Here is a 17904-nt window from a genome sequence, read left to right as displayed (position 1 = left end):
CCTCTCCTTCCGGGATTCCCATCTCCAAAGTGGGGGAGGAAAGAACCCCACCCAGCTCCACCCGCCTACCTGGAAGTCATTTCTCTTAATGTTGGGCACATCCATGTTGTGGGTGGAAGGGCAGATATCTTCATATTTTTTCCCAGTGAAGATGTCTATGCCAACAAGGTGCACCTACAGTGGGGGTGGAGAAGACGACAGGATGTCAACGGGGGCACATTTTTTAAAAAAGCACCCAGGTGTTCCTGCAGGAGAAGCCGGGAAGAAACAGGCAAGGACCTTGTTCTGTCTCAGGAAGGGACACCGGCTCCCTTCTCAACAGATGCAGTCCCTCTATCTATGGTAGGCAGACACAGGCACAAACGCACCCAGTCTGGAAATGGGGGGCACGCTTTGGTCTACTGCAACCAGATCCCTTGAAAGCCCATTGGCACCGTATCTGCCTCTGCTCGATCTGGACTCTCTGTGCCTCGCACACCAGTCTCCTTGTCAAGTTGCCAACTCCCTCAACAGCTAGGCCTCACCTCCAGCCCTTTCCCCTTCCTTCCTTCCTTCCTTCCTTCCTTCCTTCCTTCCTTCCTTCCTTCCTTCCTTCCTCTCTCTCTCTCGCTCTCTCCAGTTTCCACATTAGGGTAGCAGTATGGTGTGGGCTATTTATACACTCAATATTTACCTTTTTATTTTAAGAAACATATAAATCAGGAATACCAACAGCCACGTTTTGCAGTCTCCTCTCCACTGGCCTTTCACTTTTCGGGTTATCCAATTCAGAGACTGAATTTCCACAAAGTTCAAAGCATTACTTTAACACCCCCTACCCTTTTTTTTTTGGTTTCTATTTCTAGTCCATCTAAGCTGAAAGACTTGCGGGGGGGGGGGGAGAGAGATTCAAACAGGTACTAACGTGATTGTTCCACAAAAGGTTGCCCCCAAGAACCTGATTAGCCCCAGCCACCAAGAGGTCAGTCCATGGAAACACGCCTTGCAACCTAAAGTGTTCAGGTGTCATCCAGACAGTCTTCAAAAGCCACCAGACTTAACAATGTCATTGACGTGCAATGAAAGCAGGTCTCTTGGTTCTTCACAGGAGAGGAGAACACAGGCTCAGTAGACAGACTGAGAAACTTTGGGTATTTTTGTACAACACTTAGGGGACAAAGCAGGCTTGGTTCTTAGCCAGGGTTCCTCAACAGGTGCCCTCCAGGTGTCTAGGACTACAACTACTGTTGCCAACACAGCTCAAGAGATTAAACATGTATGTTGACTTGCATTTTTGGCAAAAAAGCAGGCCTCTCAACACATTCCAAAGCAAGCCATTCCTCGGAGCTAAGGGCTGGAAAACGATCTCAGGAGATAGAGAAGCTAAATGGCAGCATGCCTCAGAGGTCAGGTGGCTGAAAGGTGACCGGCACAGGCCACGGAGGAGAGAGCAACGCTTTGCAGACCCAAGAAGCCTCACAGAACATTTTCATTCCATCTTGCGCCTTACTTTTCAGCCTTTCATATTGCAAACTGCCTTGAATTCACTGGAAGAAAGGATGTTTATAAATGTAGACAACAATCTCAGCCAGGAAGGGCTGCATGCAATGGAGGAGAGAACAACAAGAGGTTCAAATTGTGCCAGGACAGAAAGAGAGACAGACACAGGGAAAGGAATCAACCCTCTGGCTCCAGGCTTATTGTCTAAGCCCAGCACCTTCTCCACACCTGGTGCCCTTCTGGCATTTTTTGCGCTACGTACCCCATCTTCTAAGGCAGTGACTTTTTCAGGTCACTGCCCCCTTAGTTCCGTAAACTCATCCCCAGTGCCCCCTATCCTATAAAAAACATTATTCGGAATAGCAGTTTGCACCATCCACTAAGGAAGATAATAACACAATAAAATTTAAAACCAGAATAATTAATTGCACAGGTAGGTAGCCATGTTGGTCTGCCATAGTAAAAAGAAAATTAAAAAAATCCCTTCCAGTAGCACCCTAGAAACCAACTAAGTTTGTCTTCTGTTTCAGTGTATCTGAAGAAGTGTGCATGCACACGAAAGCTCATACCAATGACAAACTTAGTTGGTCTCTAAGGTGCTACTGGAAGGAATTTTTTTTTGTTGTTTCAATTAATTGCACATTTATTCAAAATCCAACTTAAACTATTTAATTCATTCATCCATGAAGAGAAAGAGTTAGGGATTGGCCAATAAATATATATACAGTGGTACCTCGACATCCGAATGCCTCAATGTCCGAAGGTTTCGACTTACAAAGTCGGCAAACCCGGAAGTCTTTTCGCCGTGCACGGTCTGCACATGCGCAGAAGCTCAAAATCGCGCTTCACGCATGCGCAAAATGGACGCTTCGGCGACCGAAGGTTTCGACTTACGAAGAGCCCCACGGAACGGATCGCCTTCGTAGGTCGAGGTACCAGTGTATGGACTGTGCCTGGATCAAGGGACTGCTCTTTTTTAAGTTCTCAGAGTTCTTAACCTACCTCAAGGTTTGTCATCTGAACTAGCCAGATGTTTAAATAAGAATCAGTGACTGTCAGTCCATCATTTGGAAAATAAGACTTGAGAAACATCTTGCCCCAAAATGGCAAGTAGACATTCCCTTTTGGCGACTGCAACCTTGGTTTAAGAAGCAATTTGGTCCCTAGCTTATATATCTGAGTTTCTAACATTGCTGCACGTGAACATGCACAAACTCCTGCTGCAGTACCAAGCACAGGTTTGCCATATTTCAAAAAGTGAAAATCCGGACACAAAAGATGTTGGGGGTTTTTTTGCCAAAGTTGTTGAGTTTTTGAAGTAGAAGTTTTTTTAGCTATTCTTTAGGGGAAACGCCAAAAAAATCAACACATGGGCTGCCATATGTCTGGGTTTCCCCACACATTTTAGTCGATTCTCGAAAATCCCACCAAGACACCATTTTCGATGAATGAATTCCGGCTGTGTCTGGGAAATTCCGGCTGTATGACAGCCCTAGCCAAGCAGGCAAATTCACACCAAGAGCTGTCCCAAAATAGGACCACGAAGGCAAACTAGCCACCAGCCGCTGTGGGCGACACACACTCACTTTGGCATGACCGTGCTTGCCGGTCTTGGAAGTGGACATCTCCACAATCTTGCAGGGACGCCCTTTGAGCACCACAAAGCCGTTCTTGCGGAGAGCGGAGCACTGCATGGGGAAGGTCGCGGAGGCCCCGGCATCGCCGGTCTCGAAGTCTAGGTCATCAGCCATGGTGGAACAGATGTTATGGAAACTGCTGGGGACATTGGGGAGCGGGGAGGAAAGACAAGGAAGAAAGGTTAGGCAAACTCATCGCCATCACTTTGCAAAATAAAAAGGCTTGGCTTGGTGCTGCCGATCCATTTCTCATCTTTAGGCCGGAGTGAGTCAGGGTAGGGCAATGCCTGGCTAATGGCAGGCATGGATGAGGTAGGCGCAGTTCACGCGATCACCCTGTGCATGTATAGAATTCAGCATCGAACGGTGCTCACAGCAGGGATCCATAAAAAGTAGGTACACATGAGACAACAATGGCTACTGACCCTGAGGGCTGTGCTCTGCCTCCAAAGTTAGGAGCCAGCCACACCTCTCAATACCAGTTGCTGGATATGCAGGGAAAAGAATGCCATTGCCTTGCGCTCTGGTCTTGCTTGCGGACTCCCCACTGGGGAATCTAGTTGGTCACTGCAGGAAAAGAATTGCTGGGCTACATGGGCCCCCTTTTGGCCTTATCCAGCTGCAGGCTCTTCTGATGCTCTTGCCGGAAAATGTCTATATCCTAAGTATGGGGTCAAGGATTTTTGGTTGCTTAGCTATGCTAACAAAGTGACTCGCACCCCTGAATTAAAATTTCTGAAAGCTCACGGCAACCAGGAATGGATTTTTGTGCGGCAGGACTGTGAGCTCAGTTCAGTTCCAAGACTTGGAACAAATTCCTGGGCTCAGAATTCTAACTCTTTTAAGATTTTTTTCTCTTTTGCACCCAGCTCTAATTGGCAGGTTTTTAGGTTCTATTCAAAAGAAACAGCTCCTGAAGTTGGCCTACATCAAAGAATATCGCATCCCAGGAACCCCACCTTCCTTTTAATCAGGTTCTGGCTGTGCAGAGGAAATACACAGCCACGGCCTCTGAAGCGTCAAAGAAGAAGCACTCAGGTCACATTCAGCTACCAAGGCTTATATACAAAGCTCCCCCCCCCAAAAAAAAATCCATGGTAAAAACTCTGAACTGCTTTTTGAGTCCACAAAATATCCAGTGGCAATGAATTCCACAGGTTAACCACTTGCCATGTAAAACACTTTAGCTTGTCAATATCGCACCAGCCAATTTGTTTCATTAGATGAGCCAGTTCTCAGTTAACAATGCTCTAGGCAAGAGGAGTGCAGGCTCATAGCTGCTCTCTAGTTATAAGCATGGCCATAAGGCTCCACGCTTAAGTCACTGCTTATGTGGGGGGGGGGGAGGACGCACTTGCATGCCTGCAGTCTTAGGCAGACAAACACACGCCTCAGCATGAGAACCAAGGCGGTACGGCCAACAGGATTAAGGGAGTCCAAAAATCCAGCTGTCTGGCTCTGCAAGGGGGGAGTCTGCACTCCAGGAAGTCCAGAGCTCTGCTCGCAATCTCTGCATGCCAAGAGGAAGCTGCCATGGCAGCAGAAGCGGAACTAATCCAGAGTTTCCAGTGTTGTGCAAGGCGGGCACCTAAGAATCTAATGCCTGCTCATGGGAATTTGACATTTTTCCAACACTGCACGCAATGGAATCAATTCTCACCTGTGACAAGGGCTTAGCTGCCTCGCAATAGCCCTAGTTTCTGTGATGCCCGTGTGTAGTGTATTTGGGGGTTCATGTGGGAGCAGGGCCACACTTTTGGTTCCACACACACACACACACACACACACACACACCCCAAATCACACCGGCTTCCTTCACTTATTTCTCTTTCCACGTTGCCTTGACGCCTGAGCTGCTGGTTGTGTTAAAGAGTTCTGCACAACTCAGTGTCCCAACTGCACAGAGGTCGCCCATTAATTCAAGCATGTGGAATGCGCAACTGCTGAAATAAGCTGGTGTGATGTCCAGGGCGGGGGGGGCTCTACCCCCAAGCAAATTCCAAAACTGCCCGGCACACATACCTTTTGGCCTGGGGAGCCACAAGCTATTTTGGCAAAGGTTCAGCGGGGGGGGGGGGGAGAGAGAATATGCAATGGAAGTGACCAGCTTCTGTGCCTTGACAGTAAAACTACACCAGATTATGAGCATCACACTCTGGAAGACGTGCTGCCCCCTAAACTAAATGCTGAGCCAAAGGCAGAGATGAGGGAAAGTGAGAAAGGCACCTGCCTTGGAGAACAATCAAAGTTGCCTGTTCATCCTCCCCATTGCCACTTCGGAACTTACCTGGACTAGTTGTTTAGTGCATTTTTATTATGGAAATTTAGCATAGCTTTTAAAGTTTTTTTTAAAAAAAAATCAAAAAAGTGCCAGAAGTAAGAAGTACGGTAAGTATTTAGAGTCTGAAGGTTTTCTGCTAGCCTTTCCCTAATGCAAGTCATTACAATATCAAAGGTTTAAGATCTTGGGATGTAAAGTAATTTAGGGGTGGGGTGGGGAGAGGGGAAGAGAAAGCTTTATTTGAGAAAAAGACTACTGTATTTGTGTTCTCACTGTGTATAATGAAAAGCCTTCACTTGTTGGGGCTTGCAAGTGAGACCCCTAAGCCCCAAGGACTGTGATGAGCAGTAAGTCTATTCCAGAGATTTGCCTTCTATTTAAAAACAAATAAAACTCACAGCAATGGCTTCAGCATGCAGATGGCCACCCACCAGGTTTAAAAGGTCCTGAGTAGATATTCCAGGTAGAGCTCAGAAACACACATTAACATCCCAATCCCTGCTAAGGAGGAGGACCGCTCAGCAACTACGTTTTGGAAAGAACCGAGGCGCACACACGCTTCCCCCCCCCAGCTGCCAAGTCTCCCCAAATTACCAACTCGCACTCTGAGGGTGCCTCTCAGCGGGCCACGAGATCCCTGACAAAGGCCAGGCCTCGTCTCATTTCATGCAGGCACACAGCTCCCAAGTTGTCCGGAACCCTCCCCATCTTACATCAGAGCTGGAAAAACTAGATTTGATTCAAGGAGGTGCTGCAGGCTCACCCTAGCGTTAAGACAAAGCGGAGCAGAGCCAGTGGCGGCTGCAGCCACAGCTGCTCTGCTCAGCTACTACATGGCCGCCTGGCACTCCCTCCCAAGCCAGGAGGAGCATGTCGGTTCATTTACCCTCTCCAGAGATCTGCTGAGCTCGTTTTAGTTCCAGCCGCCGCCGCTGCCGCCCCACCTCCTCCTCATCCAAAAACCGGCTTCTGACCCGCACTATGCTCCGATAATTGATTAGGACAACTGTTAACTGCAACAGCTTAAGTAGCATGACATGTCCCTTTGCAGACAGCAACGGGGGTCACCACGTGCTTCCGATTTTTGTCTGCAGCCGTGAGGAGCAGTGGGAAAGAGGGAGGGAGCTGCAGAGAAAGGCAGGAAGTTTTAGCCCCTTCGCAAGTGAGCAGGCAGAGAGGCCGTCCCTGCCACATGTTTGGAGGGAGACTCCCTCTCTTCCTGCCAACACCAAGCATGATTCAGCTAAGCTGCCACTGCAGAGAGCGCCACACGTGGCCAAGGAAAGGGGAAAAGGGGGGGGATTACCACAGCATTTGGATGGAAGAAATGCCCTTTACATTTACGGACAGTGCCTCTGCACCCACCCACCCCCCATTTCAGATTCCATGGGGAAACATCCCCAGCAAAATATGGAGAGTTTCAGTTACTGCATTCTCCATTTCTCATGTAAGGACAAAATTCCTAGCAATTCTTGCCCTGCGGTTCCCAATCACCAAGCACAGATTCAGTGGCAACACAGCTGCTCCAGGAAAGGCCTCTTTCAGTCACAGTCATTCACACCCAGCCCAGGGTCCCTGTTACTCAATGGAAGCCCAGCCGCTGCCCACACACACCTCTGCCATCCTGAAAGGGGATCAGAAGCCATGCCCAGAGGGGAAACAAAGTGCTATGGTGAATGGGATCCCACCCCCTACACCAGGGAAGCAGGAGATACCACCAATATGGCTGGTCTTGCAAAGGAACATGCAGCCTCATAGCACCTTTCTGCCTCTCCTTGCATGGGAACAAGTTTGGAAGTTGCAACCCTGGACTCATCTCCCTGCCTCCCCTGCTTTCCAGGCAGCTTGGCCTGCTACTTGAAAGTCTTCAAGCCATGCCGAAACCAGCTGGGGAGACAACCGAGCTCCATCCCTCCCAGCCAGGAGAGAAGGATCTTCCCCCTCCCAACTTCTTAACCATAAATGAGTTTGCTGACTTTCTTCAACAAAACTGCAAAGGTGGAGGAATGGTTCATGGGAATCAGGAGCTTTAAAATACGTTAGCTATACCCTCATGCATTCAGTAATATATTTATAACCACTTTGGAACTATGCCGCCACTCTTCACCCCCTCCCCACCTACAAAGGGAGGGGGGATTCATCGCAACAGGCATGTATTTTTGTGCTATAAACTGCCCTGTGGATCCTCAGATGAAGGGTGGTATAGAAATCTAATAAATTTATAAATATATCCCGGGTTCCATACTTAAAAGACCCAAACTTCAGTGTCAGGGGGTTTCTCCACCCCTTTGTCAGTTCCTGCAGGGCTACTCTCCTCAGTTCGGAGCCCTAAACTGAGGGCAAGGGGGTGAAGACACCGCCAGCCACTCTTTCACACATGTACCCAAAGGGTAGCCATATGCTTCAGCCACTCCAAAGCTCACTCTCCAAGGAACCAGCCCGCCAGAAACACCAGACAGCTAGTCTACGAGATCCCCAACTGCCATCTTCCTGCCCCAGCACTAGACCTTCAACTGCACTCCAGGCCAGCTGTAAGTCAATCCTTTCTGCTAACCTGGTGCAGTTTCTCAACCCACTCAGGCACCACTCCCTTCCTTCATCAAGCCCTAACTGGGGCCAGCCCTTGTCTGAGGGTGGAGAATCATCTAATTCTCCCCCAACAGCTAACCTATAACAGCACCCTAGAGACAAACTAAGTTTGTTCTTGGCATAAGCTTTTGTGTGCATGCACACCTCTGAGGGCAATTCCAGCTCTCTCTAACAAAACCTTACTTTGATACCTACCAGCCATCTCCCTAAGCCGTAAACTGGGGCAGAGCTGGTGACCCTAAACAAGATGTCAATTCTCTGGGGGAGAAACGTCCTCCAGCTCTATTCCTTGCAGAGCAGCCCTTCAAGGTATATTCCCACCACACCCATCCCCTACCTTCCCAAGTTCAGCTAAGGACAAGCCTCCCCCCTTGCTGAGTGTGGGAACCTCCGCGCCCCTTCCCCTCCCCGAAGGCAGCCCTGACCCCCTTGTTGAAACAGATCGCCCCCCCCCCGCCCGTGTCCTCAAAGACCTTATTTCCCACAATCGCAAAGCCAGCAGGGCGTAAAGCCCCTAGAGCAGGGAGCGGACTTCATATAGGAGCCACACACCCTTCCCTAAAGAAAACACCCTTCTTTCTTTGTACTCCAGCTCAACCCCCACTCCAGAACCAATGCCTGCTGGTGCAGGACCCTAAAACGTAACCCTGTGCAATTGCATGAGGCGACCCCCCTCCAAGGCCACTGGCCCTGCCCCAAATCAAAGGGTCCCCACCAACCCCTCCCCTTCCTTCGCGCTTTTCTTCAGCCCAGTCCCAACGCAAAAGGCCCAAAATCTCAGTGAAATGGTCATATAGTCCACCCGCAAACCCCAATTACCAGGAGGCAAACCCCCCTCCCGTATTTTTTTTTAAGGTCGCTGGGACACTCCTAGGGATACCCCTCTATGGGCTCCCCATTTCCCCACCACCATCACCACACACAGTGTGTAACCAAAAGGAGACCCAGTGCAAAGTAGGCCTCGGCCAGGCATGACTCGCCGCCGTCTACCCCCCTCCCTCCTCTCCCGCTCCGTGAGTCAGACCAGCCGAGGGGCCCGGCCTGGCCTCCCAGCGCAGGCCGCGGCCTCGCCTCCTCCTCCTGCACGCGACACGGGGGGCGCAAGGCTCTCCTCCCCCCACCGCCCCTCACTTCTCCCCCGCGCTCTCTCTCTGACCCCCCCCACTCTGAGGAGAAGGAGGGGGAGGGGAGGGTGCGCGCGGCACCTCGTTCCGTGAGGGGGGAAGGGGAGCCACGCGGCGGCGGAGGCGCCGGTCGGTGAGGCTTCCCCTTCCCTCCCCCCCTCCCCTCAGTCCGCGCCGCGTCGCAACGGCCGCTGCTGCCGCCGCCTCTCCCCGGCGCGCGCGCGCACACACGGGACAGCTCCGCACACACACACACTCACGCGCGCACCAAACTCACCCGCCCGCGAGCTCAACCGCCGCCGCCGCTGCCTGCTGCAACCCAGCCCGCAGTGCGCACGCGCACTTATCGCCTCCTCTCGCCCTTTCCCCCCCTCCCGCCTCTTCTCGCGCTGTCGCTTTTTTTTCCCCTCTCTCTCTTTTTTTTTCCTTTTGCCGCACGCGCACTGGGAGGAAACGCTCGGCTCCAAAAAAAAAAAAGAAAAAAGCGAAGGCGGCCGCAATGGGTGGGAAGGAAGAAAGGTGGGGAGGGGAAGGGAAAGAGGCGGAGCCTCGTCTTCCGACGCCGTAATGCGCCTGCGCCCTGAGTAGGCGCCGGGGCGGCAATGAGCGTGCGCGTCTAAGGGGCGAAGGAGGCTACGCATGCTCGCGAGGCGACAGGCGGTGGGGGGTTCTACTGCGCATGTGCATTTGGAGAGGGGGAAAGAACCCCAACTAGGAAACGTCCGGCTTCATCGTTTGGGACTGAGTTTATACAGCGCGCAAGCGCGCAGAAAATGCGTTCCTCCTCCCCCCGCGACCATTTGTTTTCCAATGCGCATGCGCCAGTGGTCCTTGCCCGTCCGGTTTGAGTTGCGCCTGAAATCCCAATGAGACTGGCTTCCCTACCGCGTCAATGTTTGTAGATGCGCATGCGCTTCTGCTCCGCATGGGTTCCGGCCGACTCTCCTGCGCTCGCTTGCCGAAACTCTCAGACCATAGAGTGCGCGCGCGAGGAGGAGCAGAGAGGCACGCCCGAGCCCTTTGGCCTTTTTTTAGCCTCCCACGCGGTCTTCGGCGGCCATCTTGGCCGAGAGAGTTGTCCGCCATGGTTACCAAGGGAACCGCGGGTTGCAACCATTCAAACGTGCCCGAATAAAGCGCGTGCCATTCTAAAAGGTGAAGAAATAATGAAAAGGGCGAAAACTTCATACCGGCGACCAGCCATTCCCAACAACCAGAGCTCCCTGTTTAATAACATTGTAATTTGGTTAGGATAACTATGCTATGTTTTCCTTTCCTTCAGTGAAATGGTCATTTGCTAGGTCTTGGTCTGAGGCCGTAACTCACATTTGCCATCTTTTTTCTCGCTTAAGTTATTTTTATTGATTATAGATTGGTAATTCTTTATTGTGGTTGATAAGTGTGAACTGCTTAATTATGATTTGCTGATGTTTTATTTTACTGTTTACTATTAGATTCTGCTGTATTGTTGAATGTTGCTTTGATAAGTTATTTATTTTAAAAGTTATTGTGACTTTTATATTGGATCAGATTGTTACTGTTTGATGTTTGATTACGTTTTTGTGTTGGAAGCTGCCCAGAGTGGCTGGGGAAATTCAGTCAGATGGGCTGTTTATAAATAAATAAATAAATGTCTAGTTTCATCACTTTGATCCTCTTGACTTAGTTTCCTGAACCTGATAGTTTCCATTTATATTCCCGCAGTCTTCAGAATGAGGGATATCAGAAGCTACTTGCAGATAGTTGTGTGGCAACAAAGTCAACATTCCTTTAGGGTTCCCAGTACGTTTCCGAACACAGTTCAAAGTGTTGGTGCTGACCTTTAAAGCCCTAAATGGCCTCGGTCCAGTATACCTGAAGGAGCGTCTCCATCCCCATCGTTCTGCCTGGACACTGAGGTCCAGTATCGAGGGCCTTCTGGCGGTTCCCTCGTTGCGAGAAGCCAAGTTGCAGGGAACCAGGCAGAGGGCCTTCTCGGTGGTGGCGCCCGCCCTGTGGAACGCCCTCCCATCAGATGTCAAAGAAAAAAACAGCTACCAAATTTTTAGAAGACATAATAATAATAATAATAATAATAATAATAATAATAATAATATAATTTATTATTTATACCCCGCCCATCTGGCCGGGTTTCCCCAGCCACTCTGGGCAGCTTCCAGCAGAAACATTAAAATACACTAATTTCTTAAACATTAAAAGCCTCCCTAAACAGGGCTGCCTTCAGATGTCTTCTAAAAATCTGGTAGCTGTTTTCCTTTTTCTGAAGGCAGCCCTGTTTAGGGAGGCTTTTAATGTTGAATAGATTATTTTATTTCATTTTTCTGTTGTAAGCCGCCCAGAGTGGCTGGGGAAACTCAGCCAGATGGGTGGGGTATAAATAATAAATTATTATTATTATTATTATTATTATTATTCCTGAAATCAGCTCCCACCCTCTGCTTCCCTTTCATTCTCCCACTAGTGGTTTTCAGCCCGTTTAATAACGGGCGCTAGAATCCTGGGGTTCGGAGAAGCGCTTGCGCAGCGCTTCTCCGAACCCTGGGACCTGTCCTTGCTGTCGGTGGCAGGGGGACAGGAACAGAGGAGGAGAAAGCGCTGCTCTCTCCTCCTCCGTTCCTCTCCCGCAGCCGCCGACAGGAAGCAGACATCCCAGGGTTCGGAGAAGCGCTTGCGCAGCGCTTCTCCGAACCCTGGGACCTGTCCTTGCTGTCGGCGGCAGGGGGACAGGAACGGAGGAGGAGAAAGCGCTGCTTTCTCCTCCTCCGTTCCTCTCCCGCAGCCGCCGACAGGAAGCAGACATCCCAGGGTTCGGAGAAGCGCTTGTGCAGCCTCCGAACCCTGGGACCCGTCCTTGCTGTCGGCGGCAGGGGGACAGGAACGGAGGAGCGCTTTCTCCTTCCTTCCTCTCCCCCAGCCGCCGACAGGAAGGACGCGTGCACTCTCCCCCCCCTGCCTCCTCCAACCGCCGCTCCTCTCACGGGCCAGGGAGGGTTGTGAGGAGGCCTTCGCCGGCCTCCACCCTCGCTTCCCTGACGTGCCCTGCAGTGAGGCGGTGTCCGGCGGGAGCGGCGGTTGGAGGAGGCAGAGGGGGGAGAGTGCGCGCGGGCAGTCTCTGCTGTCCAATCCCTGTATCCCTGGGGCACATGCGCAGTACCTCAGAGACACACGGGACAACTGGACGCAGGGACATCTTGGACATTATTATATAGGATTCCTAGAGAACAGGAGCCAGGAGCAGCCCTCCATGGTGCTTCTTCCAATGGCTCCCCTCTCGGGTTCTCTCTCCAGACTCTTGCACCAACCACCAGATACCCACTTCACATACCAAACCATGGGTAGGCAAACTAAGGCCCGGGGGCTGGATCCGGCCCAATCGCCTTCTAAATCTGGCCCGCAGACAGTCCGGGAATCAGCATGTTTTTACATGAGTAGACTGTGCCCTTTTATTTAAAATGCATCTCTGGGCTATTTGTGGGGCATAGGAATTTGTTCATCCCCCCCCCTAAAATATAGTCTGGCCCCCCACAAGGTCTGAGGGACAGTGGACCGGCCCCCTGCTGAAAAAGTTTGCTGACCCCTGTAGCAAAGAATCATGTTTCAACCTCCTGCTTGTATCTGACTCCAGAATTACTGTCTCTTTCCCCTTAGAGATGGAACTGCCATTCAAACTGCCTCCATGTGACCACATAATTTCCTTTTAAGTCCCTCCACAAAACCCACATTGCCTCTGAAGTTTTTGTGCCATCCAACATAGCCCTGCACTCCTCCAGACTACATCTCCCATCATCCATGAGCCATTAACCATATTGGCTGAGGCTGATGGGAATTGGGAGTTCCAACATCAGGAGGGCCACAGCTTGCCCACTGCTCTGCTCCCTATGCTTGTGGCCTTCCAGAATTTGTTAGACTCCCATCTGCCGTTAACTCCACCCACAATGGCCAATGAGCAAGCATGATAGGAGTTGTTGTCCCAACATCTGGAGGGCAACAGGTTGGCCAGCCCTGTTTTACAGGGAGCGAAGTCAAAGGAGTAAATGTAGGCAGGGTTTCCCAATCATCCCTAGCTAGCTCCAGTGGTCAGAGGTGATGGGAACTGCAGTCCAAAAGCAGCTGGAGACCCAAGTTTGGGAAACCTGGTGTAGCAGAAATAATAACATATTATTCTACCTGCTCATGGCTCCATATTAGAATCATAGAATCATAGAGTTGGAAGAGACCACAAGGGCCATCCAGTCCAACCCCCTGCCAAGCAGGAAACGCCATCAAAGCTTTCTTGACATATGCCTGTCAAGCCTCCGCTTAAAGACCTCCAAAGAAGGAGACTCCACCACACTCCTTGGTAGCAAATTCCACTGCCGAACAGCTCTTACTGTCAGGAAGTTCTTCCTAATGTTTAGGTGGAATCTTCTTTCTTGAAGTTTGAATCCATTGCTCCGTGTCCGCTTCTCTGGAGCAGCAGAAAACAACCTTTCTCCCTCCTCCATATGACATCCTTTCATATATTTGAACATGGCTATCATATCACCCCTTAACCTTCTCTACTCCAGGCTAAACATACCCAGCTCCCTAAGCCGTTCCTCATAAGGCATCATTTCCAGGCCTTTGACCATTTTGGTTGCCCTCTTCTGGACACGTTCCAGCTTGTCAGTATCCTTCTTGAACTGTGGTGCCCAGAACTGGACACAGTACTCCAGGTGAGGTCTGACCAGAGCAGAATACAGTGATACTATTACTTCCCTTGATCTAGACACTATACTCCTATTGATGCAGCTATACTCCTATTGATATTCCCCACTTTCCCCCCCCCCCCCCATGTTTTTGGGGAGGTTGGTTTTAGATTGTAACCCCCTCAGCTAGGGAACCTATCCTATCAATTCTTTCTAAAGCATGATGCACATAAAACAGTGGTTCCCAACAGCCTGTTGCAATTGCGGGTGCTAAATACTGTATGATTCTTAACTGCATTTTTACACACATCTTGTGGAGCACCTGTGAAACTCATGGAGGCAGTTCATGTGGCCTGCAGACCACAATTTGAAAAGCCCCGGCATAGTCGACACTATATAAAAATCCTATATAATAAAGTGCAAGTGTCTCTGCGTCCAGTCCCTGTGTCCCTGTGTCCGCACTACTGCGCATGTGCCCCACGGACACAGGGATTGGACGCAGAGACTGGATGCACACACACACACGCTCTCCCCACCCCCACCTACCGTTTCCATGTGGCCGCCAACCGCGCTCCCGGCCGGACTGAGCGTTGGCGGCGGCGGGGGGGGAGCGTGCGTGTGTGTGCGTCCAGCAAGGACAGGTCCCGGGGTCCTGTCGGCGGGAGGGGGACAGGAACGAAGGAGGAGAAAGCAGCCCGATGCTCCGCGCAGCGCTCACATATGTTCTAGCGCTCGTTTATTTAATGAAGGAGAGGTCCCGGGAGCACCGGATCGAGGAGCCAGTCTGCAGAGTCAGCGCCCAGCAACGCCGTGCTGGATTGAGGAGGCGATGCTCCGTGCGGCGATGCTGGGCGCTGAGTGCAGACCGGCTCCTCGATCCGGTGCTCCACGCAGCGCTGATCAATGCCGACCCGGCAGGCCACCGGATCAAGGAAGCGGCCTGCCGGGTCGGCACTCAGCAGCGCTGACTCTGCAGACCGGCTCCTCGATCCGATGCTCCGCGCAGCGCTCACATATGTTCTAGCGCCCGTTTATTTAACGGGCTGAATGACACTAGTATGTATATATATATATATATATATATATATATATATATATATATATATATAAGTTGATTTCATAATGTACTGTTGCTTTTGTGGCTAATCGTTTAGGTTTAGGTTTTTGTGGTTTGTGGGTTGTTGTTTTTTTGCTTGTGTGTTTACATAAATGTATGTTCAAACCATCTCTACCCCAGAAAATCTGCCAGAGCAGCTTGGCAAGTAATCAACGTAAACCCTGTTGCTGCCCTTAAGGCTTGCAAAGACATGACACAAAAGGAGGGAGCAGAAGCAAACTCGGGTCCCAGATTTTTCATGCTGCAGGGTTCTTATAATTATTAGCTTATATGGAAACAGGTGGCTCATACTTCCAAGAAAAAGAGCTTGCCAGCCTCTGAAAAAAAACACTGGTGACCCAACCAAGCAGAGGCAGCTAACCTGTGGCCCTCTAGATCAAGCATAGGCAAACTCGGCCCTCCAGATGTTTTGGGACTACAACTCCCATCAACCCTAGTTAACAGGCCCAGTGGTCAGGGATGATGGGAATTGTAGTCTCAAAAAATCTGGAGGGCCGAGGTTGAGGAAGCCTGCTCTGGATTTTGTCTGGACTCCAGCTCCCATCAGCCCCAGTCCACATGGCCAATGGTCAGGATGATGGGAGCTGTAGTCTAAAAGGAACCAGGGTTTGTTCCCATCAACTCCAGTGCAGATGGTTCCTGTTTCTTCTTCAAAGCGAAGCAGGAAACGGATGGGCCAGCCTCTATGCTGGGGAGGAGGGGCCCAGTCTAGCTGGCGAGAGCGGCAGCAAGCAGATATTTTATTTCTATTTCTTTATTTCTATATTGCATTTACATTTCAACTTTTTCTCCAAGGAGCTCAAGGTGGCATGCACATGGTTCTCCCCCACCCTCCACGTTTAATTCCCACAACCCTGCAAGGTAGGCTAGGCTCAGAGGCAGTGCCTGGCTCAAGGTCACACAGTGAGCTTCAAGGCTGAGTGGGGATTCAAACCCTGTTCTCCGAAGTCCTAGTCCAACACTCTAACCGCTATACCACACTGGCAGTCCCTTACTATCTCCCACTTACTTCTTCTCTTCCCCATTCATTGCTCTGAATACCTTTTTCTTGTTTTAAAACTCCTGGTGCCATGAAACGTCTCAGCGATTGTACTGTACTTGCAATACCAGTAACACATTTAATAACACACAGTTCTGGTTCATTGTTAGGGCAAAATTCTGGGTGCAAGAATGCTCAGCCACCCAGCTCATCAGGCAAGGGCCTGTGGTCGTTGCGGAGTATAAAAGGAAGGAGTCCAGCCACAATCCGGAGCAAACAGCAAGGTTTATTACTGCGCAGCAGGTTCAATGCCAGACTGAACACCATGAACAGGGCTGCAAGAACTTTTAAAAGTTCCCACCACCATCCCATAATGCACATCGAAAGCATCATACATACATCACTTGTGACAGGGTAAAACGTCAGAAAATGGGAAGGTGCAAGGGGCATTAGCATACAGGTAAACAGGAGGTAAACAGGATTAACATAAGGTAACAATGCAGGATGTCCCAGGACATTGATAAGCAAGTACCAGTAAGTATCTGGGAGGGGATCCTTGAGTACCTGGCGGGGGGGGGGGAACAATGGGTCCAGGTGTGAGTATTGCCTCTGGCTTCGGAGGGTCGGGAATGGCAGGAGATGGTACCTGAATGCATTATGGATATGCAGAGGAGCACCACCCTGGCTACGTGACCTCTCTCTTAAAGGATTATGGCTGTTCCCTTGGCCAGAGTCGCAAAAGGGGGTTTCATTTAGAAATACAGATACACGGTATTCATTCATAAAGAAATATGGTTACATAGAGTCTCAGGTAACAGAGAAAGGGTAGGAAAGGGAGCCTTTATTACTCAGGGCTTGATCTTGAGGGGTTCGTGTTGGTGCGATACTAGAGTGGTGTTGTAGGATCAGACGGGGTCCCCTTGAGGGCATTTGTGCCAATCTTGATTCCCAAATGAAACCTCATTTGGGTGCCCCCCCCCTATAAAATTCCCTAACATTCAGCAAACATTTTCAGCAGGGGCGCGGTCCACTGTCCCTCAGACCTTGTGGGGGGGCCGGACTATATTTAGAGGGGGGGTGAAGAAATTCCTATGCCCCACAAATAACCCAAAGATGCATTTTAAATAAAAGGACACATTCTACTCATGTAAAAACACACTGATTCCCAGACCGTCCGCGGGCCGGATTTAGAAGGCGATTGGGTGGTATCTGGCCCCTGGGCCTTAGTTTGCCTACTCATGCTAGAGGTACAGCATGCAGGATGCAAGTGGAGACACCAGGGGGCAGCTGGAGCAAGGTGTGAATCAACAATCAGCCATGTGATTAGAATATATAGGATTGTGGAATTGGAAGGGAACTCCAAGGGCCTTCTAGTCCTTCCCCCTGCAATGCAGGAATGATAGCTAAGTAATTCCTGACAGCTGGCCATTCAACCTTTGTTTAAAAACCTCCAATGATCAGATACAGAGGAGGTCAGAGACCTACACATTCCTATAGTGAAGAGCAGATAGGTAAAGGTAAAGGGACCCCTGACCATTAGGTCCAGTCGTGACCGACTCTGGGGTTGCGCGCTCATCTCGCATTATTGGCCGAGGGAGCCGGCGTATAACTTCCAGGTCATGTGGCCAGCATGACAAAGCCGCTTCTGGCAAACCAGAGCAGCACATGGAAACGCTGTTTACCTTCCCGCTATAGCGGTTCCTATTTATCTACTTGCATTTTGACGTGCTTTCAAACTGCTAGGTTGGCAGGAGCTGGGACCGAGCAACGGGAGCTCACCCCGTCACAGGGATTCGAACCGCCGACCTTCTGATTGGCAAGCCCTAGGCTCTGTGGTTTAACCCACAGCACCACCTGCGTCCCTGAAGAGCAGATACTGGCAGGAAAAACTTTTGTCATCCTCTTACCTCCTTTTTCAAAAGCACACATCAGTCCGCCTTTGCACCTGGATGCCCCTGCCAGTGGCAAATATTGGCTGATAATCCTGTGTCTGTGGGGGGTAGGCGGTCACCCTCCCCTTTCCTTTGCTGG

General features: G+C 50.5%; 1 protein-coding gene across 3 annotated transcripts; it reads right to left on the bottom strand.

The window, feature by feature from the left end:
- Window positions 1–69: 69 nt before the first annotated feature.
- Window positions 70–9441, bottom strand: EIF5A (eukaryotic translation initiation factor 5A; the record flags this gene model as incomplete). Of its 3 annotated transcripts, none has more annotated exon segments than XM_088655601.1 (3): window positions 70–174; window positions 3066–3252; window positions 9371–9441. In XM_088655601.1, coding segments are annotated over 2 exon segments (270 nt in total), but the record flags the coding sequence as incomplete, so codon positions are not given.
- Between the last annotated feature and the right edge of the window lie 8463 nt (window positions 9442–17904).

Source organism: Zootoca vivipara, chromosome 12 (genome assembly GCF_965207765.1).
Source record: "Zootoca vivipara chromosome 12, rZooViv2.hap1.1, whole genome shotgun sequence".
Taxonomy (NCBI): domain Eukaryota; kingdom Metazoa; phylum Chordata; class Lepidosauria; order Squamata; family Lacertidae; genus Zootoca; species Zootoca vivipara.
The sequence above is the reverse complement of the archived record's forward strand: the minus strand, read 5'-3'. Positions and strand labels throughout refer to the sequence as shown.